The sequence below is a fragment of the Watersipora subatra genome, chromosome 2 (assembly GCF_963576615.1).
Source record: "Watersipora subatra chromosome 2, tzWatSuba1.1, whole genome shotgun sequence".
Lineage (NCBI taxonomy): Eukaryota > Metazoa > Bryozoa > Gymnolaemata > Cheilostomatida > Watersiporidae > Watersipora > Watersipora subatra.
This window is the reverse complement of record NC_088709.1, coordinates 2,408,894-2,435,640: the sequence shown is the minus strand read 5'-3', so window position 1 is coordinate 2,435,640 and position 26,747 is coordinate 2,408,894. Positions and strand designations below refer to the sequence as shown.

At 36.8% G+C, this 26,747-nt stretch overlaps 1 protein-coding gene across 1 annotated transcript; it reads left to right on the top strand.

Annotated features, from left to right (window-relative positions):
• The first annotated feature begins 7,659 nt into the window (after positions 1-7,659).
• On the top strand, positions 7,660-26,524 carry LOC137388621 (uncharacterized). Its single transcript, XM_068075097.1, has 7 exons — positions 7,660-7,748; positions 10,006-10,180; positions 13,957-14,022; positions 23,128-23,316; positions 23,841-24,006; positions 25,441-25,595; positions 26,192-26,524. The coding sequence occupies exons 3-7, from the start codon at positions 13,971-13,973 to the stop codon at positions 26,290-26,292; spliced, it is 663 nt and encodes a 220-aa protein (XP_067931198.1). The 5' UTR covers positions 7,660-7,748; positions 10,006-10,180; positions 13,957-13,970; the 3' UTR covers positions 26,293-26,524.
• Positions 26,525-26,747: the final 223 nt, after the last annotated feature.

Here is a 26,747-nt window from a genome sequence, read left to right as displayed (position 1 = left end):
TTTGAGCGTTTTACCCACAATCAATTTTGCCGATTTTTCTTGAAGTTTATGCAAAGATTACCTCACTTTACCTCGCTTCCGAAGGACCATCGCAAAGCGGATGTTTGGTATAAATCAAATTTCACCAAACCTTTAGAAAAGTCGTTGACAAAAATATTTTGCCGATGGTGGTACTAACGACGCTTATGAATTACGAAAAGTTGAGGTTTACCTCTATGGCTTGGAATAAAGTGATTTTCTAAAGCGATAGCAACCGTTTCGGTAGCCGTTGGGCAAAAAACAGTCCAAATTAACAGTGTTGAGTTCGAGTTATCTATAGCAATTTATCATTACGTGGGAATGAACCAAAGAAACCGTTCGAGTTAACCATGTGTTCGAGCTATCCGTGGGCGAGTTATCCATCTTTGACTGTATATATATGAGTAAAACAGATTTCTAGTGATTATTAGCTACGTAAGTATTTTATCTTTTACCGATACTACTATTCTTATTTTACTTTATGGAAATTTTATTTTCTGTGCATAGTCATAGTTCTCTTTAGTTAACGCTTGAGTAATGCTAACTGTGTACATATACACAATAAATATACATCTCAGTGTTTGTCATTGGTGTCTTGTTACATCGAGTTTTAGGTTTTTTAGGAGTTTTAGGAATGAAGAATCTGCTTTGCATTGGGATTAAACCTGCAACTTCCAGGTCTGCAGGCAGGCGTTGTATTCACTAGGCCAAGTGGCTACATTGCTATACAATGGAATAATTGTGATCTTACTCATTACACCGGTTAGAATATGCACGCTTGAAGCTAGCCTGTCTTGAAAAACTGTTGTTTTTGTGAAGTTGTCCCCTGTTGAGCGGAGCGAGCAAAACAACGGCTTGTCACAATACGCACTGCACCTGATGCATCAGCTGTACTGAAAGAAAGTTGTTCTCTTCCATCTATGTGGCTTAGCTGCGATGTTATGTCGGTCGCTCCATTGGTAATCATAACGGATTTAGCCCAAAAATTTGTGTAGAAAAAAATAAGATAAAGCCGTTGAAAAATAAAGATAAAACAATAGTTTGTCACAATACTCACTGCACCTGATGCTGATGCATCAGGTGCAGTGCGTATTGTGACAAATATTTGTTTTGCTTGCTCCGCTCAACGGGAAAAACTCCACAAAACAACAGTTTGTCAAGACAAGCTAGCTTGAAGCGCTTGCGAAAATACTATTGATTACTACTAGCACTACCAGCAGTGAGAGATCATGATTGATTGCGTGAGAGATCATTACACGTAACATACAAGCACAATGTATAAGCATAGCTCTTATTATAGTAAGTTAATTTACTAGCTTATAAGTCAATTATAGCTAGCTTAAGTTACTAGCTTAAAGGTTAACTTGCAACAAAATTCATATTACAGTTATTTGATATCAAAAGATTTACCATGTCTTACTCTGTTGTGTTGTGGGTGCCAAATATGAGGGAATGTGATTACAAGCTCTTGAAAGTTAAAAAAACGAACAGTTAATCACAGCCACACGAGACCGCCGTAGTTTGGATTCTCTTTCCAAAACGGCTCAAATGTGACGTACCTGTGGTAGATGGTTTCTGTTTACACTTTCATGCAACCTTATTCGTCGAAATATTTTCACAAATATACTTCACGCATTCAATAAAACCATGTCTATTGTTCTTACGCGTCTGTTTTATCGTCATTGTAATGCTGTCACTTTTAGCTGTGATATCTTATAACTTACCGTAAAAATTCATTTAATTTTTTAACCTTACCTCGAAAGAGTACATATAATTGTCGGATAATCATGACGAGCCTGTTGGTCACCTGTGATAATCGAAAAGTGCTGCAAAAATTATTTGCGAAGTGATGGGTCACATGATCAGATTACGACTCACTGATTAGACCAGACGGAAACAAAACTGTAAAGTAGCGACCATCTATATTTGATACGGGTCTTCGGTAAAACCCGAAGTGTTTGTCATAAACTAGTGCTACGATAAGTTTATATTGAGCTTTTTATTGGCCTTTCAATTCACGTGAGAACATCACGTGACAAGACAATAACCAAACTGTCATGACTATGTCAGAGAAATAAATAGATTCCAATCTATAGCGGTTTTTCGTTTTTGATCTTTCAAGAGCTTGTAATCACTTTTCCACACATTTGGCACCTACAACACAACAGAGTAAGACATGGTGAATCTTTTGATACCAAATGACTGTAATGTGAATTTTGTTGCAAGTCAACCTTCAAGTTACTCCCAATTCATTGGTTAAAGAAAAGTAGACAATGGCAGCTACGTTACCTGCCACTGTTTATCAGCACTGTTTATCTGCCACGGATTTTCCTTACCTGTGCAACGCTGGCCATTTAGCTAGTATATATTCAGTACAGTATATATATTATATAATAAGATATATATTGATATATTATCAGCAAATAATTTCTCATGAACCGATAATACAGTCCCCCCAATTAAAGCATCCCCTGAGCCTGGTTTGTGATTTGTAGTGTGACTGGCCTTGGTTCGAAGCTGGTTACGCTACAATGCAAGTGATATCCAGCTGCTTATCAAGTCACTTTCTGAAATAGCTAGCCAAACTGTAAGAGCCTCTGTGACTACAAGACCCTTTTCAGCCATGCCTGAATTTCCAGTACTCAATGGAAATGTATGACGGTTTCCGGAGTGGCATAGTGCATGTGTTATTTTCATTGAAAGCATAAACGCAAAAAAGTCTGACGAAATTACCACCTGCTAAAATATGTTGGATTTACCATATCTGAAGCCATCAGTTGCTACAATCTCACATGTTCACCTCACTCTTACACCAAAGCCATGAATATGCACAAATAATGATTTGTTTTAATTTATGTGGTGTTTGAAGCATTCGGAGCCAAATTGCATGCCTTCCAAAGCATGCGAAGGCCATTTCTAATGCTAAGGCATTAGAAACTGTGATCATGTAGCACTGAGATTGGTTTTTGATTTTCTAGTAATAATGTCATCTAGCTATGAAGTCCATTGGTGAGCTTTTGGTTTTTAAATGATACCCATATCAACATAGTGCTTTACTCCAGCTAACCTGATTGGCTAGCCAATAAATGAAAACAAAAAATCTCAGACTCATCCTCAAAATTGTCAATAACCAGGTTTTATCATGTTTTGTAACCTCATCAAATGCCACGCAGACATTCAAAATGACCCCCTGGCTGTAATGATTAGTAAAACCAGCCATCTGTTAACTTCCACAAGAATTCTCAGTCTGAGCTTTTACAACCGTAGATAGAGGTAGAATAAGCAAAACAAAGCATCGACATTCACATCATGTAAGCCTCAAGGCAAATCAAGTAATGCATGTTGGTGCCGTTACAAACTATCTCACCACATAGCAAGGTGTTACGTCATTGAGAAATGGAAAAAAGCAAACAGTAGGCTTTCATTGCCGAACACAATTTGTGTTTCAACTGTTTAAATACTGGTCACACCTCCAAAAGTTGTAATAGTCAAGCCACAAAGTATGTGGCAGGCGACAATCCACCTCACCATATGGTTTGTACAACATCAAGGATCATACTAACCATGTACCTAAATCATGCCCTCATTTTAGAATGTAAAACAAGAAAGATAGCTCCTAGTTTGATTAGGTATATCTAGCTCCAGTGCTCATGCCATATTTTTCACGGTTGATGCTAGCTGTAATGGTAAAAGCTCTCAAACCGACCTTACTTCTATGCTAGTACCAGTGTGGGTCAATATAGTAGTTTATGGTAGTACCATTGTGGGTCAATAATAGTCTATGGTAGTACCAGTGTGGGTCAACAGTAGTCTATGGTAGTACCAGTGTGGGTCAATAGTAGTCTATTTTAGTACCGGTGTGGGTCAATAGTAGTCTATGGTAGTACCAGTGTGCATCAATAGTAGTCTATTGTAGACCGGTGTGGGTCAATATTAGTCTATAGTAGTACCAGTGTGGGTCAATGGTAGTCTATAGTAGTACCAGTGTGGGTCAATAGTAGTCTATTTTAGTACCGGTGTGGGTCAATAGTAGTCTATGGTAGTACCAGTGTGCATCAATAGTAGTCTATTGTAGACCGGTGTGGGTCAATATTAGTCTATAGTAGTACCAGTGTGGGTCAATGGTAGTCTATAGTAGTACCAGTGTGGGTCAGTAGTAGTTTATGGTAGTACCAGTGTGGGTCAATAATAGTCTATCGTAGTACCAGTGTGGGTCAATAGTAGTCTATGGTAGTACCAGTGCGGATCAACCGTAGTCTATGGTAGTACCAGTGTGGTTCAATAGTTGTCTTTGGTACTACCAGTGTGGGTCAATAGTAGTCTATGGTAGTACCAGTGCGGATCAACCGTAGTCTATGGTAGTACCAGTGTGGTTCAATAGTAGTCTTTGGTACTACCAGTATGGGTCGATAGTAGTTTATTGTAGACCAGTGTGGGTCAATAGTAGTCTATAGTAGTACCAGTGTGGGTCAATGGTAGTCTATAGTAGTACCAGTGTGGGTCAATAGTAGTCTATGGTACTACCAGTGTGGGTCAATATAGTAGTCTATGATAGTACCAGTGTGGGTCAATTGTAGTCTATGGTAGTACTAGTGCGGATCAACCGTAGTCTATGGTAGTACCAGTGTGGTTCAATAGTAGTCTTCGGTACTACCAGTGTGGGTCAATAGTAGTCTATGGTAGTACCAGTATGGGTCAATTGTAGTCTATGGTAGTACCATTGTGGGTCAATAGTAGTGTATGGTAGTACCAGTATGGGTCAATAGTAATCTATGGTAGTACTAGTGTGGGTCAATAGTAGTCTATGATAGTACCAGTGTGGGTCAATAGTAGTCTATGGTACTACCAGTGCGGATCAACCGTAGTCTATGGTAGTACCAGTGTGGTTCAATAGTAGTCTTTGGTACTACCAGTATGGGTCAATAGTAGTCTATAGTAGTACCATTGTGGGTCAATAGTAGTGTATGGTAGTACCAGTATGGGTCAATAGTAATCTATGGTAGTACCAGTGTGGGTCAATAGTAGTTTATGGTAGTACCAGAGAGCAGCCGTAGCCTAGTGAAGTAGGCCTGCCTTGCAAGCGACAGGTTGAGGTTCAATTCCAACAATGCTACATTGGTGACCGGAATGACATCCAAATAATATTCTGGAATGACATGGGGCTAGAGTGAGTTAAATTGCTCGCTGCAATTAGACAGGTATCCAGCTGTCAAGGTTTCCTTTTCACTGGACTCAGACATGTCTAGCCAAGATTGCCGCAAAGCCATAAATTGTGCAACAATGCTCTTAAGTAACATGCACAGCTTCCGCAGCCTCTGCAGACGTCACACCTGATCTTCCAAGGGTTGTTTCATAGTCATAGTGTGAGTGTTACATAGTCATAGTGTGAGTGTTATGTCAGGAACATCCTCCACTAGGAATTCCAACTTATGCCATGCTTGATAACATGTCTGACACCGACTTTGTAACTAAAATTCCTATTTCCAACCGCCTGAACCTAACTGCAATAGACTCCAGAGGTAGTCAAGTTCTAATTTGCAGCATGTACAATAACATAGCATTCAAAGGCTTGTATTTATCAACTAAAATAGGTTTGTCTGTCACCCGATCAACACCTGATATTCCCATGCTAAAGTTCTATATCCCAATGATGAGGACAACATCTACTTTGGAACACTGACAAAAATTGTTCCTGAAATTCCACCTTTCCAAGACTCCAAGATAGGAATGTTGATAGCTCCCAAACACTACCTTGAATCAAAATTGCAACAAGCCCAAATCATGCTGACCCACACGTGATTCAAACAAACATTGGATGTGGAGATTGTGTCAAATCCAAAATCCCCATGCAACAGCCTTATCCATTTGACAAACACACTTCACGCTGAGCACGATGTCGCAGGTGTAATTTTTGCATGCTTTTCTAAACGAGAGAAAATGCTGTCAGCCAATGTACTAAAACTTGACAACAATACTAAGAGAAATCAAACAACTACAAGCAACAAAATGCTATCCCAAACCAACAATCAATTTTTGTCTACTCTAAAAAACAGTATTACCCAGACTGATAGTGGGATCATGTTTCTTTTTCATTTTTCAATAGATTATAAATAAAAATATTTCTATTACTTTTACAAAAACATAAATGGTAAAGAACAATGATAGGAAATTAGCTACAAAATTTCTATGCCTATTTCTTTGCCTACACACACCAAAGCTAACAAACCAACTGCTGACCTTGAAATCTCAAGGAATTCACCCGCCTCTTGAAAATTTTGCCCCAGAGTAGATTTATCTCTATTAGCAATGTTCGTTAGCCCAAAGCATAGTCAACGGATTCTGGTCAAAATAGCAAAACTTCACATCAAAAATAATCTGCGACCAACAAAAATAGAAACAAGAAAACACTAATCAAAATAGAGGATCACAGAAACTGATGTGCCCTAAGCAGAGTCAGTGTAGTTCATCCTAGCAAAGATGGCCTTGTGAGAAAACTCACAGTGAAGATGGCTGATCATGAAAAGGTGAATGCAGAAGAAAAACAAACTACAGAACCCTTCCAGTGAAAACACTCAATTCACAAGTTAGTTGTGTTATTTAGAGCATAAGATGAGTAGATCTATGTTTTGTTATTATACGTTATATTCAAGCTAGTCCTTGTTTATTTGCTCTGCCTAGAAATTAGGCATAGCAAATTCATCTGTGTAGAGGCTACGGTGGAGTAGAGTTCTGCATCAGCTAACTGTTTCTTTTCCATTTTTCAATAAAGTATAAATGGAAATAGTTGTATTACTTTTACAAAAACTTGAATGGTAGGAAATCGGTTAAAAACTAGACCAAATGCACAACACAGTAGAAAAACTGACCGTTATACTCTGGAGCACAGCTACTTGAGGCTCCTGATCACGATCAGGAGTACTGAACTTCATGCCATCATGGTACTCTAGACCATGGTTATCTAGACTCCCGTGATAGCCATCTTTATTTACCATTTTATTCTCATTTTAGCTTCATGTTATTCTTACTTTCTTCATGTAAACTTTATGTTAACCTCACGCTTTTCTCACGTTAGCCTATATCACAGTATTAGCCTATTGATTGCTTGATTCTGCTTGGTTTTGAAAGGTTAAGTTGCCATACTGCCAGGAAATTAAAACAAGGAGGGAGAGTGTTACTGACGTTGCTTTGCTAGTTCAAGTCTACAGCATAGCCTAACATTCCTAGTCTATCATAAACTAATCATCTCTTACTAATTGATAACACAATACATCTGAATAACGCACCTGCTGAGCCTGGTTTGTGACTTGAGGTGTGAACGGATGGTTTCTGGCTGGTTATACAACAATTGCGCTGGACATATTTGTCGATGGCTATTAATAGGCAGAATCAACAAAATAGTATTTTTTGACAGTGTATGTTTTTACTTAATTATGTAAACTCTGGAACATTTCAAGCATCTTTCAAAACCTGATCAGTTGGAATTGAGTCAAGCTAAGCAAAAGTACCTGTCATGCCATTACAACTCTGGAGAAAACTCTCTGAAATCAGTTTTTAAAAGACAAGAGAAGACAATAAAAGTTCCATCTCAGGAAAAAGCCTTCATTAAAAACTTGCTTCCACCTACATGATGAATTTTTATTGCAGAAGATTTGAACTCGGAACCTCCCATTCCTCAGACGATGTGCTAAACTATTGCGCTACACCAGATTGATGGATTCATACATCGCTATGTGGGTGAAAATATGCATAGCGACCCTGTATTACGTTACAGCACAACGCCATTTTATGCTTGCTCTCATGTCTCTTTTTAGCAAGTTTAACAATTAAGGTATACTAGCTAACTCAAATTAGCCATTGGCAATGTGCCATCCTAATGGCAAATGGCGGGCAACTACATTACCTGTCACTGTTTATAAGCTGATCTTTAATACCCGTGAAACGCCGGGAATTCTGCTAGTATATGTATATATATATATATATATATATATATATATATATATATATATATATACGTACATAGATATATATCTTATGTTTAGATGTTACAATAACGAGAACTTGTTATATAGTCTGGTAGAAGCTCACACAACACAGCCAGCTAATCTATGTACTATTAGTGAGTGTGACCACAGTATCTCTCTACATAAATTAATTTTGTCAAAAGTCATTGAGTCTTACTTTTAATATACATATTGCACATTGTTAGTGCATGATAGCAAACAGAAGTCACCCTTTCACTACATACCTCTAATGTATCAATAACTTGGAAAGCGGCCATTACTAACTTATAATACAGTTTTTAGGTTAGTCTTTAAACTTTTTAACTTTATTAAAACAGATGTTCATCAAACTATGTCAAAAATCAAAACTAAAAGTATTTAACTACCGGTATTGTAGTTCACGTAACCAGCTATCTTCTTCAAAGTAATATCTAATTGATCAATCTCTGCCAACTCTGCTGTTACTTGATATTACATGTGCTAGCTGATGTGTTGATCAATTGATAGACTTTTATTGGTTAAAATTTCATAATTCGTGAAAACTCATCCTATTAGTTGCCACAAAACCAAGTTTAATCATTTCTGGTATAGAGTTGTCTTCTCTATGTTTCGACAACTTCATGCTATAACGTTTCAGAATACTTTTGTCTTTATATTATTGTTTATATCAGTAATGATTGATTGATGGTGCAGCTACTGAAAGTAAGCACGCACCCCAGACATCACACACGCGCGCGCGTGTGTATGTATTGTTCACACATATACTGTATATGTAAATACATGTATATTTTTTGTTGGCTGGTTCTTTTCTACTTTTGTATAACCATATTCTGGATCTGTGAAACTGTTAAATACTGCAAGAAGCAGTATAATTTTTATAGCTAGAGATGCCAAGGCTTGATGTGAATTGAGATGTGATTATATCCTTGTTATACATTGTGTGCTGTAAATGTTAAGGTGTTAGCTAAGGCTAGCATCTAGCAGAAGATAAGATGATTTGATGAAATCTAAAATACATGATCAGTGCTGTATTGATATTGATTATTGATATTGATTCGAAACGTAAAATAATAAGCCGAGACAGCCTGCAGTTAAGTTGAATTGGCAGCCAAAGTTGGATAGAGTATAGTAGCATCTACTCATTTATAAACGAAAGATTCTGATCTAGTTTGGCAGGTCAACGTTTGAGTATTAGAATGTACACAAAAAAGGCGTTCTTGATATTGTTAAATAAGGCTGAGAAGCTTTGCTATGTCGAATGGCGTAACTGCAGCTCTATGGTTCATGATGTTTTTTTATATCAAGCATTAATATTGTTTTCTCTCAGCGTGTATATCTTAAACTTGATAAATTGCCACCAGAATTTTCCAAGGTTAGCCGCACTATATAGCAGATTTAAATGTATCTAGACAAGCAGCAATGTATAACAGTCAGCGAGTTTAAACTCTATCAACTCTAGTGCCGAGCTTTAGTTTAGTTATCATTAACTGAATTCATGGGTTCATTAGAATATGGACAGCTAGTTTTGGCCATAACTTACTTACTCAGGCAATTAAAAACAAAGAAGAACTGTGGTACTATAAGTTGCAATTATTTTTAACTGTCAATGTGTCAAACACTAGAAAAAGCTAGAACTGACTGAGCTTCAAATCTTAATAAAGACTATACATTCTAGGATCTAAGGCAACGATATACATGCTAGGATCTAAGGCAACAGTATACATGCTAAGATCTAAGGCAACAGTATTGTGGACAAAGAAGCCAAAGTTTTATTACTGTAAAGTAAGCAGTACTAGATTTTCAGTTTTAGATATTGCGTGAGAAAGTCAGACATTAAAAATGGCTGCCCAAGTTACAAAGCAATGTAAAAGAACTTTTCTGTAAAATGAAAAGTAACCCATCAGTATGCTATATAAAGTAAAGCCTAGTGCTAGCGGTACAACATGGTGCACAAAAATCCAGTTCGATAGTGCTGTGCTATCTTCAGAAACAGAAAAGGAGAAAAACTAAATAGATAAAGATAGATATGACAGCAGTGATACCTCCTCAACTGCCTGGAGTCATTCCAGAAAGATGTGACAGCAGAGGCATCTCATCAGACTGCAGAAGTTAGCCAAGAAGGTTGTAGCAGTAAGAATACTTCTCCAAAAGGCCTCAAATAGGTATGAAATCGTTACAGTGAGAAGCAAATTATTTACAGCTGAGTGTTATTTGGACCAATATCAAAATTGCTTACTCCATGCTTGATTCTTGATTTAGTTATGTTAAATTGCATGCTCTCAAGATTTAATGAAACGCCACGCCATTAGTGCTGAACAGGTATGGATGTTCACAAAATCTGCAATTGGCTTTTCATAAAATCCCTCGACATCTGACACCATGTTAAAACTTCCAGGAAGAGTTTTAATAGAAGATTTACATACATGTATCTACATATCTGCATACTTACAGATAGCAATTATAGTTGTTATTAGTAAGCAGGTCATACAATCACCAGAAATATTTCTGGCATCTTTTCATTTGATTGCTTACACTGTTCACTACACAAGCTATAATATAACTTTTTTATGCCAAGGTTTGATAAAGATATAGTTTTCTTACACAGGATTTGCATTTACTCAGCACTTACTCCATACACTTACATGTATTTAGTTTTAAAACACCGCTGTATACACAGTAACTGATTGTATACACAGTAACTGATTGTATACACAGTAACTGATTGTATATACAGTAACTGATTGTATACACAGTAACTGATTGTATATACAGTAACTGATTGTATAAACAGTAACTGATTGTATATACAGCAACTGATTGTATACACAGTAACTGATTGTATATACAGTAACTGATTGTATACACAGTAACTGATTGTATATACAGTAACTGATTGTATACACAGTAACTGATTGTATACACAGTAACTGATTGTATATACAGTAACTGATTGTATACACAGTAACTGATTGTATATACAGTAACTGATTGTATAAACAGTAACTGATTGTATATACAGCAACTGATTGTATACACAGTAACTGATTGTATATACAGTAACTGATTGTATAAACAGTAACTGATTGTATATACAGCAACTGATTGTATACACAGTAACTGATTGTATATACAGTAACTGATTGTATACACAGTAACTGATTGTATATACAGTAACTGATTGTATACACAGTAACTGATTGTATATACAGTAACTGATTGTATACACAGTAACTGATTGTATATACAGCAACTGATTGTATACACAGTAACTGATTGTATACACAGTAACTGATTGTATATACAGTAACTGATTGTATACACAGTGACTGATTGTATATACAGTAACTGATTGTATACATAGCAACAGATTGTATACACAGTAACTGATTGTACGCATTTAAGTACAATAAAATGTTCTTTGATTTATAGTTTGATTTTAGTAAAATGTTTGAGGTTCGGTCTCATCTACTTGGGGAAACTGTTTAATTTATAACTTAACTTTATAACTGTTTAATTTATAGGTATTAAACAGCGTAATTCTTCAAATCTTTAAACTTCCTCTTAACCTAAATTATACCACAAGTGTTCAAGTTTTTGCTTTACAAAAGTAATATTTCAAAAGACATTGAGCAACTGGTCGACCATCAGGATATTGGTCATATTACCCACGGTCATGTTATTTCATCACAATGCTATGATTTGCTCGTGTGTAGTCCTCATATGACTGTTTATACAAGGCTAAGCAACTTTCAGTGATAAGATTATTGTGGAATATACATACGCAAGGTATGTCAGATAAGCAGTTGTTTGCGTAAAAGAACATAAGCCTACTATCTGCATGCCAATTATATAAGGCAGTCAGAGAGACGAACACTTAGTACTCAAACCAGTCCCAATTCTTTACTAATACTCTGCGAGAATCGGCAGGTAAAGCACACGTGTTCTTATTAAACTGTTATAATCGTTATTATTCTATAACTTTCTACTTCTACTTACAGCGTGTTGCTTACAGTGTATACTTGCTCACATAGCATATTTGTTAACTTACTGTAATGTAAAAAGTTTGTATACACCGTTATATTAGATTAAAAAAAATTACACCAGTCATCATGAGCAGTCTTAATGATACATTGAAGACTGTATTCGCAGAGCATCATCACAAGCTGCTGCCCTCCCTAATCATTGAAATATGTTGGATGCCGAGTAGAGATGCATGATGTTAAAAGAAATCTTAAATTTTCGCTCTTAGTTTTCATCGCAAAGGCGATTAGTCTACAGAAGAGCTGCTGCCAATATATGGCAATGAGAAAGTAACAGGCTGAGTTTTCAGATGAAATCTGCTGCTCACAACCTGATCCTGACTCCATATCCCTCTACCAGTTGTTATATTACAATAGAACTAAATATTACTTGTTGCTAGAACTAAATAGTAGTATTGAGATAAAGAGAAAATTTACTTGCGAAACTGCAAGTACCCTGGTTTATACTTATGAGCTGTATAATTGACACGATGTTGTTTTCATCTCACAGGTACTCAGCCCTATACTTAACATGAAGTTGTTTTTCTCTTACAGGTACTCAGCCCTATACTTAACATGAAGTTGTTTTTCTCTTACAGGTACTCCGCCCTATACTTAACATGAAGTTGTTTTTCTCTCACAGGTACTCAGCCCTATACTTAACATGAAGTTGTTTTTCTCTTACAGGTACTCCGCCCTATACTTAACATGAAGTTGTTTTTCTCTCACAGGTACTCAGCCCTATACTTAACATGAAGTTGTTTTTCTCTCACAGGTACTCAGCCCTATACTTAACATGAAGTTGTTTTGCTCTCACAGGTACTCAGCCCTATACTTAACATGAAGTTGTTTTTCTCTTACAGGTACTCAGCCCTATACTTAACATGAAGTTGTTTTTCTCTTACAGGTACTCAGCCCTATACTTAACATGAAGTTGTTTTTCTCTTACAGGTACTCAGCCCTATACTTAACATGAAGTTGTTTTTCTCTTACAGGTACTCAGCCCTATACTTAACATGAAGTTGTTTTTCTCTTACAGGTACTCAGCCCTATACTTAACATGAAGTTGTTTTTCTCTTACAGGTACTCAGCCCTATACTTAACATGAAGTTGTTTTTCTCTTATAGGTACTCCGCCCTATACTTAACATGAAGTTGTTTTTCTCTTACAGGTACTCCGCCCTATACTTAACATGAAGTTGTTTTTCTCTCACAGGTACTCAGCCCTATACTTAACATGAAGTTGTTTTTCTCTTACAGGTACTCCGCCCTATACTTAACATGAAGTTGTTTTTCTCTCACAGGTACTCAGCCCTATACTTAACATGAAGTTGTTTTTCTCTCACAGGTACTCAGCCCTATACTTAACATGAAGTTGTTTTTCTCTTACAGGTACTCAGCCCTATACTTAACATGAAGTTGTTTTTCTCTTACAGGTACTCAGCCCTATACTTAACATGAAGTTGTTTTTCTCTTACAGGCACTCAGCCCTATACTTAACATGAAGTTGTTTTTCTTTTATAGGTACTCCGCCCTATACTTAACATGAAGTTGTTTTTCTCTTACAGGTACTCCGCCCTATACTTAACATGAAGTTGTTTTTCTCTCACAGGTACTCAGCCCTATACTTAACATGAAGTTGTTTTTCTCTTACAGGTACTCCGCCCTATACTTAACATGAAGTTGTTTTTCTCTCACAGGTACTCAGCCCTATACTTAACATGAAGTTGTTTTTCTCTCACAGGTACTCAGCCCTATACTTAACATGAAGTTGTTTTTCTCTTACAGGTACTCAGCCCTATACTTAACATGAAGTTGTTTTTCTCTTACAGGTACTCAGCCCTATACTTAACATGAAGTTGTTTTTCTCTTACAGGTACTCAGCCCTATACTTAACATGAAGTTGTTTTTCTCTTACAGGTGCTCAGCTTAACATGAAGTTATCTAATGCGACAATACTCGCTTTTCTCATCCTACTCTTGCTAGGTAAGTACATCCTTGCTGTCACCTTAAAACGAAAGAAAGAGTTTAACCAATGAATAGGCGATTCTTTTTGAACAGAGCCAGACCATAAGAAAGCGTGAATGACTAACACTTTACCTCTGACTTCTCTGGCTCTATACTAGCTAACTCCCGATTAGCACTACAGTTGTTTCAAAACATGAAATAATTTTTATCAGTGATATAAAAGTAATCTGATATGTGAACAAATACATAACCAAACTGTACGAAAAAGTCACGTTTAACAGATGCTTTCCTAAAGGTCTCACTGACACCTTAGTATCCCAACCCTTACTACAATCAACTGTATTTTTACTGTGTCTCTTTATGAGAGGCCTTCGCAGCCACGTAACTGTCCTCGCGCCAAGCCTACTCAGGGCTACACAGCCAGACAAAACGCCGAAACAGCAAGACCAAAAAAATGGTTGGTCTATAAGATAAGTTTTGGTCTGTAAGACCAAACACATCTTATAGACCAAACATTTCCAATATGGCCGCACACAATTCAACAGCTGTACGAACAACTTCGCCGATAAATAACGGCATTGATAATATGAAGGTTATATAAAGGCCATAACATCCATTTATAATATGAAGGTCATAGGAAGGCTATAACATCCATGGGTAATATAAAGATCACAACATCCATGGGTAATATGAAGGCCATATTAAGGCCATAACACCCATGTGGAATTTTCCAAACATTTCAACGTTTACAAAGCTTGATCGAGTTAATTAATATCATTTGTGTAATCTTTACCGGTGGAACCTGAACAGTTGCTGTGCTGATGTGTTTGGGTGGGTACCTTTGCTATTTACAGCCCCCCTTAATGAAGAGACAGATAGAATTAGTGGTGAATAAAAACATGGCTAAAATGAAAATGGCTAAAATAGGATAGCAATAAATCTACTAGTCAAACATGGATAACTCGTCCACGGATAGCTCGAACACATGGTTAATTCGAACATTTCCTTTGGTCCGTTCCCACGTAATGATAAATTGCTATAGATAACTCGAACTCAACACTGTTAATTCGAACTGTTTTTTTGCCCAACGGCTACCGAAACGGTTGCTATCGCTTTAGAAAATCACTTAATTCAAAGCCATAGAGGTAAACTTCATCTTTTCGTAATTCATAAGCGTCGTTATTACCACCATCGGCAATATATTTTTGTCAACGACTTTTCTAAAAGTTTGGTGAAATTTGATTTATACTGCTATACGATGAATAGCACGGGCTAGCCGGGTCACGCGCGCAAGGATTTTCGCCACGCACATACAAAACAAAAATCGCATGTTGTTTTGTATGTGCGTGGCGAAAATCCTTGAGTGCGTGACCCGGCTAGCCCGTGATGAATAGTTTTCCGACGTTGATTCCGTGTTGAATCAACGTCGGAATGTTGAATGTTTAAAACGTCTTAAAATTGTTGTAATACGTTGTCTGAGCTACAAAAAACTATTCATCGTTTGACCTAAACACAGAATACGTGTGTACATTCAAAAAGTATCTATTAAAAAAGCGTGAGTGATATAGAATGTACCGTAAAACCTCGTAAAACTTCTAATTGAACTGCCTCGGAGTGTTGCTCTTAACGAATCCCAGGTAAAGTAAGGTAATCTGCATAAACTTCAAGAAAAAACGGCAAAATTGATCGTGGGTAAAACCCCAAAAGAAAAAAATGTCTTTTCTTTTGAGCATTTCAACAACGATCAAGTTTTGCCAATGTCAATCTGAAAAACGTCCTGGCAATAACATCACCTCAAACAACAAACCAATCTCAAGTGATAGAAAAATCTCTATACTTTTTCATGAAAACGTTTTAAACTTTACATTAGAAGCATTTAATTTTAAACAAGCCATTTGTGCTTTTGATTTATATTATAGTTTGTATATGTACATGTATCTACTAATAAATAAGTAAATATATGGACTTGTGACAGTGCTCTGATAACTTGAACGCTCTGATAATTCGAACACTTTTGCTCGGTCCCTTGAAGTTCGAGTTATTCATGTTTGACTGTATATTAACGGCAATCGTTGTCTGTCTACCTGTCTGTCCGCTTTATAGAGTACCGTACTTTTAGGACTATTAGCCGCTACTAGGTATCTAGGGCGCGTTAACGAGAATCTCCGGTTAGTACACGCCACTATTAAGGTCCGGCCACACGTAACGAATTATTCGTTTAATCTGACCGAATCCACGAATTTCACAGAATTCACAGATTTATTCTGCCGAATATCATAGATTCGTCTGAGCTGTGCATGCACACCGAATTCGTTAACGAAACGTTTTTAATTGGCTAACCAATTGTTTTTAGCGAGCACGGTTCTAGTAGCTTTGACAAGTGGTATAGTCCAAGACACGTACGACGACCCACAATAAAAGTATGACCGCGATATGACTTGATACATACGATGCAACGGCCTATATGCGCTATTGTTGGTTCTTTCTCGTTGGTTCACCATGACAGGAACTTCTCATCGTGTATCCAGAATTTTCTTTTAGATGTTTTAGAAGCTTTGAATTATTTCTTTTTCAATAATAATAATTTCTTTTTATGCAGCAAAAGCTTCGTCGCAAAAACAGCCGCTATCTCTAGCGCATATAGGCAGTTGCATCGTATGTATCAAGTCATATCGCGGTCATACTTTTATTGTGTGTCGTCGTACGTGTCTTGGATTATACCACTTGTCAAAGCTACTAGAATCGTGCTCGCTAAAAACAATTGGTTAGCCAATTAAACGCGTTTCGTTAACGAATTCGGTGTGCATGCACAGCTCAGACGAATCTATGATATTCGGCAGAATAAATCTGTGAATTCTGTGAAATTCGTGGATTCGGTCAGATTGAACGAATAATTCGTTACGTGTGGCCGGACCTTTATACATAACCTAATAATCGTTTGGCGTTGTCACCCAAAATGACGTAATAATTACAACTCTATGGCTTTCTTTTCGCTTCATGACACGCGATGCTTTTTTGTCCTCGACGTATTAGGGCTAATTTATTTATCTAAACTATTTGTCTAAACGTTATCGACAATAGACTCTTTCGATATTAGAATTTGGCGATTAAATTTGATTAATTCTATGAAACGCGATGCCGTTTTTGTGAACCTCTATTTCTGACTTTTCGTAAGGTTCAGTTGCTACATCGCTGTTAAGGTCACTACTTTTCACGCGGACAATTGTAGTACCGCGAATAGGAATAGCGTTTAGATTCTCTCACCTTCGATCAGACAAAGACACTACAATATTTTATTTTTACATAACATATCGTCGTATTCAGAGTTTTGATGGATAGCTGGTGGAACAGTAACATTTTCATACACACACTTCTATGCAAGAATTGTTATTATTAATTCAACATATTCACGAATTTTATTTTGTTTTCTCAGTTCGTATTAATTGTATCATTACCGAATCATATCATATTGTAACATATTGCAAACAGACCCAATTTAGCTATTACTTGCTAATTATTTCACTGTTACATCTAAACCCTTTATAGTCGTTTTATTTTTAAAATTGATTTGACCTGCACGAAACATTTTTCTCATGATAGGAAGTTTAAGTTGTTTGACAAAGTAAGTTTGAAAACCTTTACAGTTGTTTTAGGTAGAATGGCAAATGTTGTCATATGCTAAATACAAATCAATTTTCTGTTCAGTTTTTTTATTACCCGGGCAACGCTGGGTTGTACAGCTAGATGTATCAGCTTACACATCTTTCCTTTTAAACCTAACCAATTAGTTTTTCGTAATTAATTTCACATTTTACAACAAACATTTGTAAGATTACTGTAAGATTTATCGGATTGCAAGTATCAGTTATTCTCCACTCTCTTATATTTACATACATGTACATACTTTGAGAAATATACATATATGGAAGATATATAATTTTAAATTCTCTTACATTTAAAAACTTATTATGACTTTTGAATAATAGGTTTTATAAAGTTTGTATAACTTTTATAATATAGGTTTTTTAAAGTTTTTTTCGTCGTTGTTATTATTTCAACTTGCATTCTTTTAACATAAATTGAGTATCGTGTTTGAAGTTAAAACATTATTCATTTTCCCATCACTGTTATTATTACTTGATTAGTTTCCAATCTTTATTATTAATATTATTCTTTTATTCAACCATTTTTAGCAGGCATTGTTCTAATAAAATTTCAACTAAAAAATACTATGATATTCTGTCATATTTCTTAATATCGTCATATTCAAAGAGTTGATGGATAGTTTCTGGTGGGACAGTAACCTTCTTATGCCCACACACTTATATGCAAGAATTGTTATTATTGATTCAACATATTCACGAATTTTATTTTGTTTTCTCAGTTTGTATTAATTGTATCATTACCGTATCATCTTTTATTGTAATTGTTGCAAAACCGACTTAATTTAGCTATTACTTGCTAATTATTGGAAATTTACATCTAATCCCTTTTACAATTGTTTTATTCTTTTTAATTTATTAGACTGGCAGAAAACATTTTCCTCATGATATGAAGTTTGAAAGTTACAGTTGTTTGACAAAGTTTGGTAAACTTTACAGTTGTTTTTATTTTCTCTTAAATTATTTCAACTACACAAAACACTTTTCTCATGATAGGTTACCTATCATGTTTTCTCATGTTACCTATGTAGTTTGAATGTTAAAATGGCAAATGTTATTATATATGTTAAATACAAATAGATTTTCTGTGCAAAGACTTTTTTATTACCTGGGTACAAGTACAGCTTATGGTGTAAAATGTTGAAAAAATACTTTACCGAAGTTGTTTTCTCGCCTTGAAGTGAATTAAAATTCACATTCTTTTATTTTAATGGGAAAAATTGTTTTGGATCTCGAACTTCTGGAACTGATTATGTTCGAGAACTGAGGTTCCACTATACGTTATCAAAAGATATAGGTCGCTAAAAGTTATGAAGTTTTAAATTTACATTGGTTTGAAAACCTTTACAGTTGTTTTATTTATTTTTAAATCAGTTGTCCTGAACAAAACCTTTTCCTCATGATAAGAAGTTTGAAAGTTGTAGTTGTTTGAAAAAGTTAGAAAACCTTCACAGTTGTTTTATTTTCTCTCTTAATTTATTTCAACTACACAAAACACTTATTTCATGATATGTAGTTTGAAAGTTAGAATAGCAAATTTTGTTATATGTTAAATACAAATCAATTTTGTGTGCAGAGACTTTTTTACTATCCGGGCAACGCCGGGTAGCACAGCTAGGCTTGGGGCCGTGGCGCCACTCGGGGATGCGCGGTAGACCTTTTTCGCCCCGAGTACAGCGAAAGTCTCCAGACGCAGCTTTCCAGATGAATGAGTTGACGAGTGCGGGGCGATTGATTGCTAGGCGATTGATTGCGAGGGAATTGGTCGCGAGACGATTGGTTGCGAGTGCAAGGTGATTGATTGCAAGGCGATTGGGAGATGATTGCAAGGCGAATGCGAAGCGATTAATTGCGAGGAGAGTGCAAGGCGATTGATTGCGAGGCGCGCAGGCCGATTGAGTGCGAGGCGGGTGCGGGCCGATTGATTGCAAGGTGATTGATTGCGAGGCAACTGCAACAGCGCGATTGTCAACTGCTCGGCGGGTAAAGACTGGTCAGCCGAGGCGGGGGCTCAGCGGCAGAAGTGCGCGATCGTCAACTGCAAATATAAACGAGGGTGAACAGATGCATGAATCTAGACATGAGTCTAGAATATTTACTAGATTTTACACGCATCTAGCTGTAAGACACATTGCAGATTTTCATTGTTCTCCCCAACATTGACATGTATATGTGCATACATACTCTGATCATGACAACAACTTCAGTAGACTGCATATTTGGAGTTGTTTTACCGTATGAAAGACAACTCTCAATAAACCTTATGCTGCCCGTGAATCTGCTCCTGTAGGCGGGTAATGCAGCTAGTCTAATATAAACTGTGTCTTGCTAGCCATTGGTTAATTACCCAATACACAAAGACTGCTCTATTTGGTCCCGCATGCCTGACAGCTCCATAAAACAACGCATTAACCTGGTACGTGTGGCTCCAGCTTAACCTCTCACTTCAGATAAGATGTTAATCTCTACTTATCTCCGCATATTCACCGTCGGAGTTATCATGACTCCTGCCTGATCGAATCTAACTGTCTTACAACGTCTACCTTGGCAACTGCTCATAATGTCTGTGTCGCTAACGCTAGGAGGGAAAAATGGTCGACGCTAGGAGGGAAAGATGGTCACGTAGTTCTACTGTCTAGGTTTATCTCAAGCGTCGTAGTTCAAATATTCTGCAAATACGTTATTCAGAGTACAACTGGTTCACTTGTACGATATGAAAAAAAGCCCACATTAAAACAAGGAAATAAATTTGAATAAGGATTAAAAACATGCTCAAACATAACTGAATAGCCGCTTTATGCACATCTAAATTTTAGAAAAACTTTTGGAGGTCCAGTTTTTTAATCAACTGTTAGTTAGAGCTGGAACGAGAGCAAGAAATGCAGGGTCGGGCCAGACTCAGGGTCAGCAATGAGGGCCAAGATTGAGTCGGGCCGAGTTAGCACGCGCGATTCTTTATTCATTTAAGGTTAAGAGATAGTTCTATTACAGCCTAATGTTGAACCCATTATCACACCAATCATTATATTTTGTGGCACAAATGTCTCATTTATTAAGTGTAGAGTGTAAGTTATGAAACTGTTATTGTTTTTTGATGTCCAAGCATCAGTTGTTACACTGATTGATAGAGATGGCTTTATATGATTCTTGATGTTTGATATGAGTTTCTGCTTGGCAGTATGATAAGCTTTTGGGAGAAGAATGTTTTTTATGGTACCTCTGGAAGGTACTGTGTACCTGTTATCCAACGATGCCACCAGGTCTCTGAACTCCTTGTTCTCTGTGAAACTAAGAGGCTGCAAGTCTACTGTGATCATCATGATGATATTCTTCATAACACCCATGGTAATATCGCCCGTGGGCTGGTAATATCGCCCGTGGGCTGGTAATATTGCCCGTGGGCTGGTAATATTGCCCGTGGGCTGCTTGCTGACCATTTTGATTGTTCACTCATAAAAGCAGCTTAAGTCGGTTTTTTACATTTTTCTTTATCATTATCGCGTCTAAGAACCTTCAATCTGTTCTTTGCTGGATTGAAGGTTCTTAGACGCGCTTTTAAGTTCCTCATGATGCCTTCGTTGTAAATGCCTCAAGCTTAACTTGCTTTCGCATATTGTACAGATAACTTGGTCTTTCCCTTTCGTGACTGGCTTCTTTATGAACACCCAGACCACTGACATGTTGATTATTTCTTGTCAAAAATTGCTGTGAAACCTATAGTCCAAAGACTATTGTCGCAGACGTAAAAATATAGTCTTGACTCACCTTGTTTTATTTCGCCTGGACCTTCCGCGTTAGGACTAAGCGCGACTTTAGTTCAATCGCACTTAAAAAGCGATATCCAATCGATTTCGTTTAGCCATAAACCTACCCGTGTCTTTCTATAAGAAGACCCGAGGGTCGGGTAGCCCGACCCGGGCATCTCTGAACCGATGGGTCAAAACCGGACGAACTACCCTAGTCAGCTCTACTGTTAGTAGTATAAAATGAATCTGTATGAACCCTACGCTTGCACCTAACTACTCTGTAGCAATGTACACTGATACAGTCAGCAGTAAACCAAACCTTGAGAGCAACTCAGTATTTTTCAAACATGACTGGCGTGTATTTCTGAAAATGAGCTATTTATTGGCCAAATTTTAAATTTTTTGTCATTTGTTTGCTAATGCATGTACTTAGTTTGCCAAAAAACTTTTGAAGTCGAACTTAATTAGAAAGGCTTTCTATCTGTGCTTGCCTTCTTTCTCTAATGTTGCTGCAAAGTGGTTGATAACCCCATCTATGTTCATTTGCCTGCTCTGCCAGTTTTTGTCTTCTTATTTAACTTTATCCACACATTTACCTTCGACAGTGTCTTTTTTATATATAATAAGGGCATTGAATATTCTTTACTTATTTCCTTGTATCTTTAGCAACATTTGTTAAACCAAACAGGCCTTCTCAGGGTGATACATAAAGTGTACTACTTTTCTACTAAACATGTGGACTGGTTCCTTTTGTAAGTAGAGGTTAGGAAAGTCAGACGTTGGATGGTGTCTATGGCTAAGTAAACTTATGCTACTGAGTCTCTAGTTGACAACATAACGAACACCACAACGTTCTCTACTTATAGCTTGTTGTTGATGAAGTCAACTGTTTCCTATGATTCCTCATGACAAAGTTGTTTTAAATTTCATACTTCACAAAAGGAATAAGTTCAACTATTGATCCTACTTACCTCTGTAAAGGGAGAAAAGTTCAACTATTGATCCTACTTACCTCAATAAAAAGAGATGTTCAACTACTAATAGGGTGTCAGGCTGGCTTAGTGGTATCATCTCTTACTCTCAACCATGGGGTTGGTGGTTCGAGCCCTGCTTAGTGCCAATCTGACAGCAAGCTTTCAACCCTAAATTGCTGGGTCTTTCGGATCTAGAGCATAACTTGGAGGCCTTGTGTACCACACTGATAATGTGGGCACGTTAAAGATTCACCTCTGTCCTTCGCACATTGCACAAGTGAAATGACTACCTGGCTCTGTCAGACTAGACGCGTTGCAAAATGCATCCCTTCGGGTTAATCTGACAGTTCCCGAAGAAGCCCTTGATAAGTGTTCAGACCACCCAAGGTAGTGTATAAAAACACCTGGTGGTGTGTTTCTCTACTAGAGAACACTACCAAGCATTGTCACTACATGACAGAAGCATGCCATTACTATTATTACTATTATTATTATTATTAATGCAAGCAAATGACTGATAGTAAGGGCACCTCTACCCTCCCAGATACCTTTATTGTTTGGTCGATTCAATGAAGGGGGCCACTGTTGGTGTGGGTTGGTAACAGAGATATACCGTTGACTAGGTATTTTGGAATTATTGCTAGTTAGCTTTAGACACTCTGTCCAGCATCTGCTAAGTTATCTTGAATAGCCTTCCAGCTGATAGCTTTTTAAAGCAATTAATTTTATGTTTAATTGAAGACTGTGTAGCATCGAGAGGAGGCGCTCGAGTCAGAGTTTCATCAAGAGTCAGAAGCAGTTCATTTCGTTCAAGAAGTTCTAGCAGGACAAGATATGGTGGCTACTCCGAGGCTATTGCTGCCGGTGTTGTCGTAGCTGGAATGTCTCGCTACAGAGCTCGTTTCTACCACACCAGTCACTATCGAACAAGTAAGGCTGACTAAGGACAAGTGTTGTGGCTATGCAGTCTATCATATACTTATACATACATTCGCATGGTTGTAAACATTTAGTTGCCTGTTGTTGTAAACATTTAGGACTTGCTCACAACATTTTAAATCTACCAACTTTTTGGGCTCTGCAAACGATACGAGTGACCAAACAAATCTCAAATTAATGTCCGAAAAAAAAGAAAATATTCTTTACGTTTATTACATTATCAACTAGCAACTAGTAGAAATAGTTTTCTACTAGTTGGTAGTAATTAACTAGAAAACTGAATTAACTCTTCCTTCTCCGTATTTGAGTTCGTGTACTGCACGCTACAAGTTTATTATTAGCCTGTCTTGACAAACTGTTGTTTTTGCGGAGTTGTCCCCTGTTGAGCGGGGCAAGCGAAACAACAGTTTGTTGTGTTGTTTTGCTCGCCGGGCTTGCCGGGGGACAACTCCGCAAAAACAACAATTTGTCAAGACAAGCTAGTCTATTATCGAGCTCTGGACTTTCTGTTGCAGATCCAACAATATGCTACACTACAAGAACGTTAGAACGTAACGAAAATACAACAGTAAGCGGGAAGCTTGGCTATTTTGTTTGCCCGTATAAGCAAACAGACACGGTTACTGACATATACTGCTGTGGACCTATTGACCAACAAAACTGCTGTGGATTCTGGGAAGAGTAAGCTTGTACTTTTAATATATTCATCCTACTTAGTGAGTGAAATACACCTACTTTAGCCTACATCTAGCAGATAATTGAGAAATTTATATACAATAGCTGTAAAACCTGGCGTTGCCCGGGTAATAAAAAGTCTTTGAACGGAAAATTGATTTGTATTTAACATATAACAACATTTGCCATTCTAACTTTCAAAAAAAGATATCGTGAGAAAAGTGTTTTGTATAGTTGAAATAATTTAAGAGAAAATAAAAACAACTGTAAAGGTTTTCAAACTTTGTCAAACAACTGTAACTTTCAAACTTCATATCATGAGAAAAATGTTTTGTGCAGGTCCAATGAATAGAAAAAATAAAACAACTATAAAAGAGTTTAGATGTAAATGTGAAATGATTAGCAAGTAATAGCTAAATTATGTCTGCTTTGATACAATTAAAAGAAAAGTTTATTTGGTAATGATAGAATTTATCCTGCTGAAAAAAAACAAAATAAAAATCCTGAATCTGCTGAATTAATAATAACAATTCTTGCATAGAAGTGTGTGTGCGTGTGTGCGTGTGTGCGTGTGTGCGTGTGTGCGTGCTTGCGTGTGTGCATGCATAAAATCTTTTTACTGTTCCACCAGAACTTATCCATCAAAACTTTGAATACAACGATACTGGTACCTCTTGATACTGGTACAAATGTAAAAATGAGAAATCTTCTGCGTTACGGATTCTTTATTCTAAGATTTTAATAGCTCTAGCTGGTCATACACAGACATTGGAACACAGACAAACTTTGAGAAATATATATATATATATATATATATATGTATATATATATATATATATATATATATATATATGTACATTCCTTCATTTTCTTTAGACAGTACATATAGAATACATGCTACCTTTTTTACTTCAGTTGCTAGGTACATTGATTACGTAGATACATAGTGTTTAGTATACACCATCTCGCGTATAATATTAAGTATATGGTTAATATATCCCTGCTTTCACTACAACTAATCACTGTCATAGACCTACAGAAGTTATTTGGGAAAATACTTCTCTGTAACTTTTCCAACGCCTAATTTAGTTATCACCTGCTCATTAACTGCTGGCCATGCCTGTAGGTAATGGTTACTTTGGTTCACTAATGAAGCTTGTTTCTGTTGTTCACAAACAGTCTGGGCCAAACACAGTGACTTCATTATAGCAGTCATCTGCCCTCGCTGCAGTATTTGTCAACTTTGCAGCTTATGATAGGTGCTCTACACCTACAACACTCATAAGAGTAATAAACTTGAAGTCTTTCCTGTTAAGTATTGGAGTTGTGACAGTGTGTAGCTTTGAGTCGCTCTTTCCTTTCAGAAATTTCTCATCAACCGTTTTTTTACCACATGGTACAGATGGCTTGTTTAAGACGATGCTTGCTGCCTGATTTTAGACCTGGCCGAGCGGCAGGAGCAAGTATTGGTATTATCTGTGGAGTTGTTGCCATTGCTATCACTATAGGCTGCATTGCTAGATGCTGCTGTAAAAAGGCTAAAGCCAAGAAAGTGTCCACCCCTACGGTGTCCTACAATCAACCTGACGCGCATGGTAGGTCTCGCTGTTACGCTGTGATACTTTTGAGATCTCATTGTAAGTACTGACACTAACCTGCTTGAAGGTGTCAGATGATGAACAAGAAGAAATGCAGTAGTACATGCAACTACCAAAAACTGTCGGTCAGTTACAGTAGCATTCCCGACACAGCGTACAGACACTTATGCACCTGATCTTTATCTCAAGTTGTTGAAATTGTAGTTCCTTTAGTGTAGTTCAAATTGGTTTTCTTGAAGATACTTTTAATTGACATAAATATGGTAGCTTTATCAGTTGCTATGCCAACTGTCAGTGACACAGTAAGAGTTATAGATAAGAGTAATAGATATAGAGTATAGATACAGAGTAAGAGATATTCATATGTAACACTTTGTATTTAGACATAGCTCTGCTTCATTTATTTGAAGAAGGTGTTATATTTTTTATATATAAATGCAAAAGATGTAAAGCAGGATACATACTTCAGAAAGCCAGGCTCAGAGAATCAGTAAACAGCTCAGCTACTAGAGTAATTTAAGTAAATTAATACTGCAATTTGAGTCACTAGACATCTAAAGATCTATTCCTAATAAGAGTTTTATTTCCTTCAGGTGAACCAACTGTCAATTCTTCTACAATGGCACCACCTCCAGCATATTCAGGAGTTATCTTAAGTAGCCCGTCAGCCCCACCATATCCTTACAAATCATAACCACCTACTATAAATGTTTCTATTAGAAAGCTAAATAGTGTGAATAAATTGTTTAATGTTACCTTTTGACAATCATCAATTGTAACCCGCTCAATTCAGAGACCTGAATTCAAAGACTTGTTCATCATAAAATATATATGTAAAACTCTGCATCATATTGACTTTTTGAACTGTATTCAATGCCTTTGTCATACTCTGTCACTAATGAGCCCAACTACTCTCATACCTATTCTGATGGGCAGAAAGGCTTCTTGAAGGTATCTAAATAATCTGGTAATTTGATCAAATAAAAATGGTACATGCTAAGATAATACTTACTTATCCAGTACATGTTTGATAATATATACTTATTCTGTATCCAGTACATGTTTGATAATATATACTTATTCTGTATCCAGTACATGTTTGATAATATATACTTATTCTGTATTCAGTACATGTTTGATAATATATAC